The sequence below is a fragment of the Apteryx mantelli genome, chromosome 6 (genome assembly GCF_036417845.1).
Source record: "Apteryx mantelli isolate bAptMan1 chromosome 6, bAptMan1.hap1, whole genome shotgun sequence".
NCBI classification, from domain to species: Eukaryota; Metazoa; Chordata; class Aves; order Apterygiformes; family Apterygidae; genus Apteryx; species Apteryx mantelli.
The window spans coordinates 7531917-7547806 of NC_089983.1; the positions used below are offsets into that span (position 1 = coordinate 7531917).

General features: G+C 38.2%; 1 protein-coding gene across 5 annotated transcripts in view; it reads left to right on the top strand.

Moving 5' to 3' along the window:
- The window catches only part of PCNT (pericentrin), a 100655-nt gene that overhangs the window by 49989 nt on the left and 34776 nt on the right, over positions 1 to 15890 (top strand). For 4 of the 5 annotated variants that reach the window (XM_067298689.1, XM_067298691.1, XM_067298693.1 and 1 more), the window contains 6 exons: positions 5842 to 6071; positions 6517 to 6636; positions 7174 to 7194; positions 9967 to 10194; positions 13947 to 14117; positions 15530 to 15682. In XM_067298689.1, coding sequence (XP_067154790.1) covers positions 5842 to 6071; positions 6517 to 6636; positions 7174 to 7194; positions 9967 to 10194; positions 13947 to 14117; positions 15530 to 15682 — 923 coding nt within the window. The remainder of the gene's footprint in view (positions 1 to 5841; positions 6072 to 6516; positions 6637 to 7173; positions 7195 to 9966; positions 10195 to 13946; positions 14118 to 15529; positions 15683 to 15890) is intronic. The other variant, XM_067298690.1, reaches the window with a different exon arrangement.

Below are 15890 nucleotides of genomic sequence, written 5' to 3' on the forward strand. Positions count from 1 at the left end.
AGTTTTTTAGTGGACTTCTCTGTTGCTGATGGTAGAGGAGACAGTAAAGTCTTTAAACTTCAGACTATGGACCCAAATTCTATATGAGGAGTGTACTCCATATATTGCAGTTACCTGTTCTCTTTTCAGGAGACTTTGTTGCAGGCTTCTGCCCGTCTTTCAGCCCTACTGTGTCACTCCTCTACAACTCCTGTGTGCCTCACGTGTCTCTTTCCCATCTCATCTTCTCTTGTTCTCTTCGCCTTGCCACTCTTCAACTCTTTTCCAACACTTGACTTGCCCATTGCCTTGACCTTGTGGTCCACCATCCTTCCCTGCTCTTCCTTTTGACTCTCCACAAATCCTTTCAAATACAGTGGAATCAAAATACTTGTGCATGTATGTTAGCTTTGAAGTTGTGTCTATTGCTCTGACCTCTCATATGACATCTTAATAAAAGCTAAAGCTAATTGTTGCTTTAAGAGAAAATTTAATAGAGAAATGGAACATAACCTGTGATGGTCTAACACAAATTGTCCTGGCTTACAGAATCTACAATCTTTGCCACAGTTAGTGGGGGAGGAGCCAGGGGAAAACGTCTTTTCCTGTGTGGAATGACAGAAGAACATAAATTAATTCAGGGGACTGTAATTGAAAATAAATGCATGTTATGCTGGCTTTACAACAACAATTATGGCATTGAGTAATACGTCCCAAAGGAAACGCAAAACAATTCTACGATATTGTAGGACACGAGTACTTCTGGGTGTCATGGAAATGTATGACAGGTTACAAAGATTGGAGATCTGTTCCAGTGCTTTGAATCCCACTGGCCAGGAGCTAAAAGGGGGTTTTAGGCATTAAGTGTTCCATCTCAGTCTGGGGAAAACTGCAAATTTAAAGAGAATATTGATTGTCTTAGAAAATGCATAAGTAAATAGCCAAGAATCTTCCAACAAATTTGTGTGGTTATAATGTAAAAGCATTTGTATAGTAGCTATGGACATGGGTTGACATATGGGATCAGGAGCTTTGTGTCCTAATTAAGATGAATCCAAAGGTGGGCGCTATACCTATTATGCATGAATTTCTAGTGATCTGGAAGATGGAATGAATCAAAATGTTCTATTTTTGTCTTGTACATGTTTGTATGTTTTGATTTCTAGGAACTCCTAATGCTAATGTAGCACAAAGAGAAGGTTCAGGTTTGTAATGTTGAGTTTGTTTTTTTCTCATTTTTGTTGTTGTTGCTGTAACATTGAGTGAATGAATTGATGGTTTTGAATTTATTTTAACAAAGAGGAACAGTACTTCATAAATAGGCCCAAGAGATTACTGGGATTATGCATATCTTGGCAAAAAAAGGCACCACGTCTGTAATCCATCAGAAAGCAATTAGAGCTAAGGATATTCAAGTCACTGATCAATACTTAAAAGAAGTAGTTTTGCTGCTATTGGGCTTAAAGTGTGTCATGCAGTTATCTTCATCTTTGTCAGCTCCATTTCCCTTTTGAGGGGACAGAGTGGCTTATAAGCTTGCTGTGAGCTTCTGATGCTTCACAGTGGGGGGTTGCAGTGGCTAAATTAAATTAAAAAAAATTGAAACTGTGAAATGGAGAGCTAGAAAAAACAGGACAAGAACTGAAGGAAGTATAAGGGAGGCTGGAGAAATGTAATCTGAAGGTATTCAGGATAGGTAGATCAGAAGAAAGAAGGCGAGAAAGGAGTGATAAAGACTAGCTATAAATGGAAGGATACTGGAAAGAAAGGATACAGGATACTGGAAGGAATGAAGAAACAGAAAAGCAAGCAAGAAGGAGTAAGTTTTTACACTTACTGAAATAAAACTTGTAGATGCCAAATTGAAAGAGATTTTTTTTTTCCCTCCTCTTTTTCTTTCTTTTTTTTTTTCCCCCAGATTCAAGTGAGTAGTAAACGTGATCTGATAAATTCATAGCTGCTATGATCAGGTTTTGTGGGCTACTCAAAATATACTTTTATTAATATGTTTTTAATTAATTTTATCTATACACACATGTATTCATTGATGTACACGTGTTCTCTTGTATTTCTAGACTTTTTTTCAAAGGATGTGAGCTGGGTATACCCAGTCTCTCAGGTGAATAAGGAAGAATTACCTAGATAAGTTACAGTTAGAGTTAAGGCTGCACTGGGCTGCCAATTACTATATCTTCCTTCTGACTATTCGGATCTCCCTCAAACACTGTTCAGATTTCCCATGTTTTTGGTAACCACTTCACTGTCCTGCTGCTGCCCACTCAGTGAGGGAGAATATCTAATCTGGCCACAACATATTTGGGGATTGGCTTTCTCCATGGAGCTGCAATCCAGTTTCTGGAAACAGTTTATTAGAACTTGAACAGTTGTGTTTAAGTGTTGAGCCCTAAAATTCACCCCCTTCCCCATCCCAGTCTTCTATAGTACTCTTCCTCTGGTTTGGAATTGTTTGGAGTACCTGGAAAATATGATAAATAAAAATCATATTGTTTGGAGTTGACTGACATGGCTTATTTCTTGAAAAGCCACCCCCCTCCTTTTTTGGTGATGTGCAATACTAATGTGAGTAGAATGGCCTTGCTAATACAACGCGCTTAGACTGTAGCTTGGCATTTGCTAATGGTGATCTTGGAGTGAGGGGAAGGAGTGCGATGGGGCGTTACCAAAGTGGAATTGCATGATTTGAATTCGCGTTAATAAAATAGCAGGTTTGTCCCTACTAAGATGTGAATCCGTGACCCGATGATCTATTCTCATTGCTTGAAACTGTATTTATACGCTTGGGGAACACGTATAAGAAAAAATGCTCAAATAGATTGCATTTATTGAGAGAGCAGATACTAAATTTTAGCAATCTATTAAACATTTTAAATTCCATGTAAAATTTTATAGCCTAATTACATTTTGTCTCCTAGCTTGCATTTTTGGCTGAGGAGATGGCCCTGACTGCTTATTTCAGTTTTATCTAATCAGTATTTTGTTCCTCAGAAAGCAATAGTGCTGCTTTTAAAGCTTAAAAAAAGTCTTTGACTCATTAAGTACCACGTTACTCAGTATTTGGAAGGAAAAATCCTGTGCTTGTTTTCACAAAAGCATCAGTTGTTTTCTCTCTGTAGTCCACATATGCATTTTCACTGTGGGTGTATATAGATCTGTACAGAATATACGTGTGCCTTTCTCTTCTCTACGCACCGTGTAGAAGCAAATACGGTGGAGTACAGCTGGTGCTATTTTATTCCCGTCTCTTGCCTGGTGAAACACAGCACTTGGTGAAAGATCTTCTCTGTTGTGCTATTACTGGGACTTAGTTTCTTTTAGTGGGATTCGGACTCTGTGGTTGGCATTTTTCTGGATCGTATATCTGAGCCTTGGATAACTTGCTCAGTTGCATCTCGTGATGCAAGGGTTTATCAGTTATTTTTTCAGACAGGAGGGTGCTATGGCTTCCTCCTTTCTGCTTTCTGTTTTCGCTCCCCTGTGCATGCCCTTTGCTCTTCAGGAATAGGTATGTCCAAGGACTTACCCCAACACAGTTTCCGAATTTAGGCTCAGTCAGAAGATTAGTTCACCTATTATCCTCTCCAGTCATACACCTGCAGTAGTGCGGTTATTTCTAATGTTCACAATTGATGGGAAGGCCTCTCTTTTGATATTGACAGAATCAGGCCCTACAGACAGCTCCAGATCTGTCTATGTTGAAAGCTGGCAGATCCAAGAAATGCCGTTTTCACTCAGTGATTGCCCAAGTGGGTTGCGAGAGCAAATTCCTTGGTGGAGCCACTTCGGTTACCTGATTGTGTTCTGCCAGAGCTTGAGTTACATCCACAACTCAATGAACATTTGCTTAGCAAACATTGGCTCTTCAGCAATGCATTCAGTTGGTTTCAAAAGCTACCACGGGTGATTAGCAAATCTGAAAAACAGTTAGAGTCTATTTCCATATCTCCTGAGTTTACTTTTGCCTCAATTAACACTTTAGTTTTAACCTGCACATTTTAATATTGTCTTAATGCGGAGAAAGCATAGGTGCTACAGTAAGCCTAGGGTGGCTAAATCAAGGCATCGTAGGGTTGGTAGGGACCTCAACAGCTTGTTTAGTCCATATCCTTGTCCTAAAACAGGACCTACTTGACCTGTTTGTCTAACCTCTTAATAATTTACAGAGAAAGACTTCAGTTTTCCTGTACAGTCTGTTCCAGTGCTTCATTGTCCTTACTGTCATGAATTTTTCCCCAATGTTTAATAGGAAAGTTATTGCTGCATTCTAAGCTTGTGACATGTGTCTTAAGCATGAACGTGGAAATACTCTCCTCTGTGCCTTGGGAGAAGCCCTGTTGTATTGTTACGTTCTGTCTCAGTATTTCTCCCTGTAGCTTAAAGAGCTCTGGATTGTTCAGTCCATTCTTGTGTTTTCTGGACCTCTTATTCCTCCCCCCTTTGTTGGTTTGTTTATTTTAAAGTGCCTAGAAATTAATTGAGAGCAATGGATAATGAAGCACTAGACAAGATGGCCTAGGAAGGTTATGGAATTGCTCCATTTTTGAAGGTTTGTAACAGCAGCTTAGAAAGATGTGAAGTCAGAAATGGTGTGAATTGAATTGATCGTGCCTGGAGAAGACAATTCTTCCATCCTGGGCACTGGGCTAGATGACCTATTAAGGTCCTTGCTGGAATCATAGACTTTCCTCTCTCCCGATCCACCCATGAAATCTAAGATGAAAAATGTAACATCTGGAAAGTAAAATAATGAGCTCTTGCACCACCTCTCTTTATTAAATAACCTGACCTTTAATTTCATGTTCGGGTTAAAATATTAAAATAGTTTTTCTACAGGAGCATTCATATTAGATTGTTTCATTTTCCACATTAGATTATTTTGGTTCTCCTAAAAAATGCCTTCAGCTGTTTGAAAATGTAGTTTTTAGATATAAGTTGGCTCTTCATAACTTAAGTAATTTTGAACTTTGCGTGTTTTCGTGGTTGTGATTTTTCTTTTGTGGTCTATGTAGGGCACATATGTGTCATCTTTCTCCCTGGTGTTTCTTCCCTTTGTAGTATCAGAACTGGACTGATTTTGTGTAAGCATGAGCTCTCTCTGAGTTTTAATCCCCGCTCAGAGGCTGAGGAAGAAGAATAACTTTGTCTTCTTGTAGCAGCCAGCTTCAGGGTAGGGCTGGGCACTGGTGGCCACTGAAAAGATGGATGAGTGCTGTCTCCACACTGTGGACATCAGCAGCAGTATCCAACAGGTCAGGAGGTAGAGGAGTAGTGGAGAGATTGACCTCAGTTTGAGAGTTAGATGAATGAGGGGGAGCTTGGTGTGACAATTTGGAGGAATTAATAATTCCGTATTGGCTGGCTTTGGTGGTAAGAGATTTGAGACAGGGTGGGAAGTTGGGATGGAAGGGATGGCAAAGATGTCTAACAGAGTAAGGAAGGATGGGGCAGGAAGTGTGGTAGAAAAAATTTTGAAAAAAAATGTTGTAGATGGTTAAAAAAAAAAACAAAAAAACTTCTTTTGAGGGGTGAAAAGTGAAAGTGAAGGAACCTTGGCCCTGGATATCTCTAACTAGGCTTCACTTTGGGATTGAGAAGAGATGCCCATCTCTTCTTCTACTGCATCCACCTTTTTCTTTTGTAAATCTGGTATCTTAGAGACAGTTTTCAAAGATGCAATCAGAAGCAAATGCCTGAGTTTCTTTCCTCTCTCTTAAAATACCTCCTGAAATGTTGTATTTGGTTCTTTAGCTGTCCGAAGTACCTGAATGTAATATCATTTTAAAAAGATATGATTTGTGTACCCTGGCTTGACAATCTTGTTTTTATTTTTGTGTCCTTATTCAGGTCTGCTTAAGGAAGTGGAATTTTTAGCAAAGGAGAAGTTAGAGCTTCAGTGTCAGGCAGAAAAAGATCATTCCAACTTGCGCTCTCAAATGAAAGTTTTGGAGGCAGAACTTGAAGAACAGCTGCACAGTAACCAAGACCTGGCTAAACAGTTACTGGAGGTTGCTGACCTAAAACAGCAAATTCAAGTCCTTGAAAAACAGCTTAAAAATCAGCGGCAATTCATGGATGTAAGCAAGCTTGATGCCACATTTTGCATGATTTCGGAGGTGGTAAATACCCGTCCTGTTTGGTGATCTAGACTTTAAAGATGGGTTCTCAGATTAGGTGTGTTTTGCTTTCTGTAAAATCAAGACCTTGGTATTCTAGTCTTGTAAAAGACTAGACTTGTTTAAGCAAAAAAAAGTCAGGACTGACTAATGTTTTTTCATTCCTTTTCTGTAGTCTTATGGGATAATTTTCCTTTTTTAATTGCTGATGATGGACACTGGAGTAAAAAAAAAAAAAAAAAAGTTCTCTTTCCCTGAAATTTTAGCCACTTAAAAGGAAGTGCTAATTTATTTTTAAGTAAGCATAGTTTCCTCACTGCAAAAGCAGTTTTTCCTATATTTAATATTTCAATAAAATGTTAACTCTCTAATAAAAGACTTTCATTATCTCTGGCTGGGTTGACAGGAGCAAGCTATAGAAAGGGAACATGAACGTGATGATTTTCAGCAAGAAATTCAGAAATTGGAAGAACGGTTAAAGGTTACAGGAAAATCGCAGACTTCTGGAGAGCCCAGACAGTATGGGGTGAGTAAAACCATATTTAGTGACTGAGGGAGTTTTCATTTACTACAATTAACTATCAAAAGCTGTATCTTCTTGGAGGACTCGCTCTTGAGAGACTTCTTCCTCCTTTGTCATCACCCAGAGAGCTGAGTTCCCCCCTCTCACACACCTTATAAATGGCTAAACTACATCTAGGCAGTGAGAGTGTACTCGCATTACTTTTTATGGAGATGGAAGGAAATGTCATCTGGGGACCTATGTGTTACAGTAAAGTTTCAAAATCTGTGAGTTTGGTTTAAATTAACTGGGAAAAATACTGACACTCTGCTCTACAGAGAACACCTGATGAAAGGCTTTTGAGTCCTAAAACTTGTTTAATTTTTCCAGCTATACCAGTTGGTCTAATAAAGGATGTTACTTAGGTCTGTATGCCTTGTCCTCTCTAAAATTGTAAATTAGTCTTTTTTTTCGGATGCTTGTTTATTTGATACTCGCTTTCAAAGATTAACTTTTGCTTTTTTGTTTGTTTGTTTTTTTGCACAAATGAACATTGTACAGAACTATGAATTGACTCTACAGGTATGGAAAACAGCATGAACATCTCCTTAACACTTCTTTCCTTTTTCCTTTCAATTTCTTCTGCTTAATTAGATCTGTTTTGACTTCTTTCTGTTCTTCATGTGTCAAATCTGCTTCAGCTTGACTTAGAGATATGGATACATGTTTCAGGGTGGCAGAGTTCTTGCAGGAGGTGGGGAACTCCTTCCAATTTGATCTCATGTCTATAAGTACTTCATTCTGCTGGCCTCTTGCTCAGATGCATTTGCATGCCATTACTTACTGTAAAACATTTTTTTGATATGAAAGGTAAAGTTGAGGTTCAGAGTATGAAATAAAGATCATGGAATTAAGGATGCACTGTGCCTCAGCCTTCAAGTTTTGTTTGTGGCACTGCTCTTGACAGAACTTGAATGTTTATACTACTTAATTTCATTTCCATCTATTCTTTTATGTACAGTCTATGAAATTACGGACCTCAGTGTTAGAAACTGAATCTTTGGCAGAGTGGGTTTTCCATGCTGGCAGGCAGATTGTTACCAGCCTTCTCTAACTTCTTCAGAAGTCTAGTGAAATCCTAGCAGAAATTGAGTGATTATGTATCTTTCTGCATCTCTCTCAGCTTCTCATTTGCATGAATATCATTAGCTGGCATTAAGATTTTCTAAATGCATCAGATATGGCTATATCTATGTATACCAGATATGTTATACTATGGCAAAGATCAGATGCTTCTCCTTTTTTTAAGCTTTTTCTTTCTCAAATGCCGTATGACTAGCTGTTGAAGGAATGTTTGTACCTCTTCGCAGAAGGTATACTTCTGTGGCAGTCTTGACATGGTTGCTATGTGATTCTGTAGGCATAAGATTTAGGAAAAGTCACTTGAAGCATGTCAGATTATTAAGACCATAGCTTGCTTTCTATCCAAGATGTTGCCTGGATTATTTCTCAAGCTATTTCTTTACTGCTTAGGCATGTACATTAGAAAAGAGGGAGATCTGTTAAACTTAATGCTTGTCCACGTGATGATTTATAGCCTCTCTCAAAACACTTTAGACCTTAGAGGGAGAAAGGCACACAAGGGTTAACTGAGCAAGTGACATTTGTGGGTAGGATGAGGCATGTCTGCAGTCTGTGCCAAAATGAAACGCAGGGATTTAGAGAGTTCTTGTGCAATTATTTAATGCAGTTGTAGTGTCAGTAATTGCTTAACTCAGGCACTAGGAATGGCTGAGACAGTGCAGTTCATCTGATTTCTGAATGTAATCATTATAAGAGGTTCATACTTGTTCCCCTTGCTCTTCTTTAGACTTGGGGTGTTTGTGATGGGGTTATTGTGTGAAAAGAGTGCTGACTAGTACTTGGAACTACCATTTGTGAGTTTGCCATGAGAGTGAAGGTTGTGAAAGCATTTTCTTATCTACAGAATCACAACACTAGCTCTACAGAAATGCGGCATTAAAAATAGCATTTCACATGTAAAATCTTGTAATGGCTGGTATTCTGATGACTTACGACCAGATCTTACAGCAAGACCATCTGTGTAGAACATACTAGACTTTTGAAGATATTTTTCGTACCTAAAAGCTTTTCTGTAAAGCTAGAAAACAAGCCTGTGTTATGCTTGACACTTACTTAATTGCTGATGAGATGAGAAAGGAAGAAGATATATACATAGTTAAGCAAATGTGTCTGTGCCTGTAAGCAGTTGAAAACGTGATGTTAATCACTTGATGTTTTTAACTAGTCTGTGATACTCTCTGCAATTATTAATTTGGTTAAATTAATTCTATTCTTCTGTATTTTCCTAGAGGGTAGTTTTCTGCTTTAGTAATGTCTGTACAATACTTTGAAGATGTAAAGTTCTATGTTAATACAAAGAGTTTTTAGTTTATAATATTGAAGTGGAAATTGTATAAATTCAGAGTCTCTTGAGGAACAAAGTATTTATTTTGTCAAATCTCATCTTCCTTACTTGTTGGTGTTGACTAAATAACTTCTCCTTTTAGAAGGAGTTCCATTGCTTTCCCATTTAATCTAGCTTTCAGTTTGCTTGATGACCTTATCACTTGCTATGTGGTTTCTTTTGTCAGGTTCTCTCCTGTCTCTGTCACCTAGCAGAGCTCCTAGCCTTGCTTTCACATGACTTACTGGGATGAACGAGTGGCGGTTTTCCTGCAGCTCTGTGCATGATTGGATCTCACTGAGCTCAAATGCAAATCGTCACCCTTTTCCTATTTAAGCATCTCTTAAAAAAAAAATAGCATCTATTTTGCATGGCCTACAGTGAATATCTGTTTTTTTTAAGGCATTGACTGTGTTAAGTTGCATATTTCTCTTTCGAGTCTTGATATCTTCCTTTAGATTGGAATTCCTTAAAGTAATAGAAGAGGGTTCCAAAGTTACAGGAATACTTCTAATGCTATTCATAATAATTCATGTAATCTTGAGTTGTTTTTATTTTAAAAAATAAGCAAAGCAAATAGGGACCCTTTTGTTTGACCCTTGGGCCTTAAAAGTATACTTTCATCCAATATTTTGGTGGAATATTGTGAATATTAAGTGAGAATAATCAAATGTGTATTTAAGAGCTGCTGTATTTGGAAAACAAGATTTCAAGAAGTTGCTTTTTCATCCTTTCTCTCCACTTCTGCTTTTACTTTCATCTGAGACTTTAGCACTAGTTTTGTCCATAGTAAAATTCTGCCTGCTTAGCTGTGAAATTACTCTTCCTTCCAATTGGAAATTTATGTTATATTGCCTGAATATCTGTATAATGTGATTTCTGTATAGGTAGAATCTTTGCAAGCAGAAATAAAAGAGAAGATGGGTGATTACAGTAAGCTGCTATTAGAAAAGGAGCAAAAACATCAAGAAATTACAGCTCGTGATAAAGAAATAGAGAAACTGGTGGCACAGATACGAGAACTGGAGCAGAGCGGTACTGAAGTCTCAAAGACTGTGAACTACCTGGAACAACAACTACAAAAAATGAAGAAAGTGGAAACAGAATTAAAACAAGTAATTTTTAAATACCTGTTTCACTGGGAGAGGAATTATGCAGAGAGTGTTTTCATGTGGGAATTCAATGAATGTGTTACAACATTCTTTGAGGCTGTGCTTTGCATCTAGTGGGGAGTTAAGCTGTTGTATGAATAGCAGGTATTGCAGGCACAGTTTTAAACAAAACACTGGTTTTGAGAACTATGAAACTACTCCTATATATACACTCCTTTTTGACATTTGTCTTGTTTTCGTGGACCAGAGCTGCTCTTTTGCTTCTCCAAGAGTTCCTAAGAAGATAGTACTACTCAGTATTAAATATGGTGGGTTTTTGATCAATAGCTGTGTCAAGATCATACCATCATAATCGGTAGTTCTTGCTGTATGTCTCGAGAGCCAGATCTGTTCACCATACTCCCAAGATCTTAGTGTTTTATGTTACTACTGCAGGTTTGATCACCGCTTAGAGAATCTGTGAACTAAGAATTACGTTCTATTTAGTAAAATGCTAGAAAAATTATTTATCTGCTACCAAACATCCGAGTAACCTTCTTGGACTAAATGTTTCAGTTTCCTTCTTGCAATTTCTCTTGGTTCAGGTAAGCATTGTCAGTAAGTGTCTGACAAGTTTGAAAGGATTTGAGAATAGGATGGTCTAAACTGAATTTATCATTTTCTTTGATAATGCTGTAAATATTTGCTTTCATTATTCTTTATTTTAAAAATATTGAACAAAACAAACTTTTGTTTAATTTCACTTGAATGTGGCATAGACTAGCCAGTCATAGCTTATTAGGTGCTATTATTCCCTTCTATTTGGCACTTGTGAGATTGCGACTGCAGAACTGTCTGGTTTTGGATTCCCTAGTACAAGAAAGGCATTGACATACTGGCGTGAGTTCAGCAAGGGGCGACCAAGATGGTTGGAGGCTGGAGGAAATGATTTATGAGGAGAAGCTGAGAGAACAGGGCTTTTTTAGCCTTATGGAGAGAAAGTGAAGATCTTATTATGCCTGCAACCACATAATGTGAGGATATAGAAAAGATGGAGCCAGACTCTTCCTGGAGGTGCACAGGGAAAGGATGAGAAGATAAGGGCATGAACTGCAACAAGGGGAAACTTCAGTTAAATAGTAGGGGACAAAAATCATAATGGGGCAATAGGATGTTGGAAAAGGGACTCAGAGGGGTGGTGGAGTCTCTGTCCTTGTTAGATATTCAGCATTTGGCTGGCCAGGCCCTTAGAGCAATTTGCTCTAAACTAGTTCTGCTTTGAGCTGAGAGTTGGACCAGAAAGCTCTACAGACCCTTCTCTGCCTAAACTATTCTGTGATTTTATACAAATATCCAAAAGCCATGACCACTCACTTTCCATTTGGTTTGACTTGGAGAGCATGGAGACTGGTACTACTGTTGGTATATATTACTCTGTTGTCCCTGAAACCCTAGCTTTTTATTAAATGTGCTTGCTTTGATCTGTGGTAATTTGAGACACTCTTTTAGTTGTCTGAATGACTCAGTAAATTGGTCATTCTTTAAAATCCTAAACAAGCCAAATTCAGACTCCATGGAAAGTAATTCATGAGCTTTGTACAAGGTTAAACTACTGAATTTGCCAGCTGTATCATTGTAATAGCTTGCCTTGAAGATATTTTATGCAGTAAATAAGTGCCAAATGAGCTCTCAGTATGTTCGCATGCCACGAACTTTGTGTGCAAAAACACATTTGATGTGAATGGAAATAATGAATTTTATCCAAAAAAGATATTCCAACAGGCAAAAAATGTCAGCATTGCAGGTAACAGAGACTAGAGCTAGTAAGAAGAAGGTCTGGAAAGAATAATTTTGAACGTGGAACAGCATCTTTTTTGTGAGGAATAGTGACTAAACCCACAGGTACCAGATCCATTTATCCCACTGTCAAGAGAGCAGGGAGCAGGTATTTGTTTTTCGGTCCTGGTCTGATTCCTTTAATTTGTTCAGGTTGTTGAAATGTAAAATTGACCCTTTTGCTTGCAATGGTGCTGGGAAGGGCTGACCCTCTTGGACTGATCGCTCTGCATTTAGTTTTGAGGTCTTCAAAGCAGGCTCGCTTAGGGAGTCTGCTCTCCTATGCATTTTGGAATAAGGAAAAGAAGATGCCATGTTGGACTGCATCTGTACGAGCATCCAGAGGTAGATTTTAGAATGAAGACGCGCTTCATAAAGCCCCTATTTTTGCATGGGTCATCACGTGTTTGTCCTGGATCACTGGGGCAACCACAGAATGTTAAACTTCACTCTTGCACGCAGAACTGTGCTTATACCATGAGCTAAGGCACAGCTGTACCTTTATCCAGTAAATGCAGGGGAATCTGAAGAAAAGCAGGCCAATTCTGCAGTAATCAGGACTTGCATGTTGTCATTGGGGGTGTTTTGTCAGAGATCAAGCCGAACTCCAAAATGGTGCGGGTAACTTCTTGCTTTTGGTATTGACATAGAAACAAAAAAATCGGCATTGCGGTTGCTTGGGTTTCGTTGGGGTCTGGCAAGAAAAGTTTTTGTTTTCCCTTGAGGACAAACAAAAAAAAATTTATAGTAGGTGCTTCCCTACCCAGCAAATTCAGGTGATACTTTCAGGATTGTGTTTCTCTTCCCTCCTGCCAGTGGTATGAGGTGTGAATGACGGTTTTATATCTGAACTGGCCGTAACTTGTCCATGTAGCTTCCTCTTTCCTCTTTTGTGTGCCTGGACTACTCTCCATAGCTGGTCAGAAGGCCAGCGAGGGCTGGCTGGGGGCTAGTGGATGGAAACCACAGTCTGTTTAGTAGCTACACAAAGGTTTGGGCAAGTATTTTTAGATACCTGTTCTTGGGCATGCTGTTTTGATGTTACAATATAACGTTAACTTGGGGGGAGGTGTTGCTGCTTCCTTCGTTTTAAGATCAGAAGTTGCTTTCCATGTATTCTGAGTCTTGGCTCTGTTTGATTAGAGAACAGTAATTCTTTTTTTTTTTTTTTTTTTTTTTTTTTTTTTAATAAATTTTGGCAAATCATAACATGAATCTAAATTAACCCTTCTATTAGAGTTGTGTCTACTGAGCTATGGGCAGAGTAAGTGTTGAACAACAAAAGCAGTTACTTCCTTAGGTTTCCTGTTCAGCTTTCCTTGTATTGTATTAAGTACAAATACGTATGCCCACTGTTTGGAACGACTTCCGGAGCGAAGGTTTCCTTCTTGGATTGACCTAGCTCAAAGGAGAGGTTAAACCAAAAAAACAATCTACGGTAGCTTGACAGATCACAGATCTGGCAGAAACTTAGTGTTGGTTTCACATTCTGACTTAACATGATATATTTTGTAGGAGATTTTTGGTCTTCCCATAGCTTGACTTAAGTTCTCTACGCTTAAGTTAAAGCCATTTTTGCTTAAGCAATATATGGTACCATAATAAATAAGGAAGTGGCTGCAAGGACAAGATGTTTAGGTTAGTAAACAAACAGGTAAAAACACTGTATAATTGAGAAAGTGTAGTTTACCACTGAATGCTAAATTTTCAGAAGTTCAGCTTGGGTTAGAAAAAAATACAGGAGTAAAAATTTGTAAGTAAGTGAGCCAAAAACATTCAGTCATCTTGCATTCATATGTTTTTATGGATTGTTGGAAACTGTACTTTTTTTATTGTGCCGGGATTTTCTTTAGGGATGAGTTGTTTTTGACAGGAGTGTTCTCTGTAGATGGGTACGTATACGGATAATTCATTCTAACACACCAAAAAATATTTTGCAGGATAAAGAAGCATTGCAACAGCAACAGTACAATAACCTGATTCAGATCTCTGCCCTGCAGTCTAAACTGGATGAAACAAGGCACAGAGTCCCTACCGAAGGCAGTTCTGATCAAGTGCTGAAGGAACAATTGCAGGCAGAACAGGAAGCACTTGGGATGAAAGAGAGAGAGGTAATGGGTTTCAAATTTTCCTAGGTCCCTGTAGACTTTAGGAACAGTCACATAAGTTGCAGAAATATTTTGTGCACTAGCTGAGAACTTAAGCCATTCAAAAATCAAATGACCAATGTTCTTATAGGAAATGAGTGAACGTGCCTCCTTACCCAGTATTTTCTCTGCTCTTGGTCTTAACTAATCTGGCGGTAAGTCACATCAACCATAAGAGTCTGACATACCAATTTCTGTTATAAACTGTTTTTTCTTTCCTCCCAAAGTTGAAGTGAAGTGGAACTTAGCTATATTTTTGTCTGACTGAGAGTAAGCGATACTTTTAAGAACAGCAGGGACAATAATCATCCTTACTGGTGTTACCTGACCTTCTGCATTTCGTGAGCCAGAGATTTTTAGCTGCAAGTTCTACCAAGCTCAGTTGAAATTCAGTATAATCGGTCACAGTATTTAGAACTTTTCTTGGACACACACACACACAGATACTCAGAAACCCGCACACGCACACTGTATGTTTATGTAATATTATATAAATATTATGAGATCTGTAATATACAAACCTACAGCCCAGTTTGAGATGTGCAAATTAAAAAAAAAAAAACCAGCCTGGATGATCCTCCAGATAAGTGTACACCATTGTTTCAAGAGCAATAAGCTAATAAAAACTCTTAATATCTTATAGATCAGTTCTTTATCTCCTATATAGTGTTACATCAGGAATCACTAGCCCTTTTTCTTTCTTAAAGCCCCTATGTCTAGCTACTCATCAAGGCAAGAGTTGATACAGGCTGTGGGTGGCCAGATGGCAGTGCTTCCAAGTCATTCTTTGCTCTGAAGCTTTCTCTGCAAGCAGAGAAGTGTGTAATTATTGAATCTTCATTTTACAGTTTGAATGAGTCAATGGTTATAACTTCTGTGATTGCTGTGTACTGGGATTAGTACTGCAGTGCTAATTTCTCTCCTTTAAAAAGAGAATGGTGATCATGTGAACTGCTTATGATTACATTAGACATTAGATGTTGTTAACATGTCTCAAATTGTTGTCCCAAACTACATCTGTGGTCATGCCTTGATTTTTTTTTTTTTTTTTTTTCCCCCCCTCCCAGGACATTTTATATAAGCAGTTAGATTTTTAAAGAGGGGGGGACCCCCCCCTCTTTAAAAATCTAATTCTTCCAAAATCAGGAAGCTTTGGTTCCCAGCTGAGGAGCTAATACACTAGCTTCTTACTCTTCTTACTCTTTTTATTTTTTTAAGTGTCTCAAATATTTTATTAATGTAAACTGATTAGAGGGAGTTTAAGCCATGCAATTTGCTGCAGTTATTTTCAGTAACTAAGGTGGTGAATTAAATTTTATATTTTCTGCTTAAATGAGGGACTTAATTAAAACAACTTTGCATTTTTTTTGTTTTAGATTGCAAGCTTATTAGACCAACTACAGCAAAGTAAAGATAATTTGATCAGTAAAAATGAGGAGATATTGCAGCTGAACTTGCAGTTAGAGATGCAAAAAAACCTTAACAGTTCCAGCATCAGCCAGCTTCAGTTAGAGAATGCACACTTGAAGGTAGGTTTCTTTAGCTTTAGTGTGCTCCAGCTAAACCTCCAGAAATCCTTTTTTTCCCTTGAGCACTGTGGTCTTTATCTCGTAATGTTATAAATGCATGTTTGGTTTGTTTCTGTTGTCAAGGGAATGTTGCATTGCTGTTACAAATGCTAATGTTAAATATCCTAGAACAAAAAAATTGATACTCTAGATTCATGCTTATGGCATT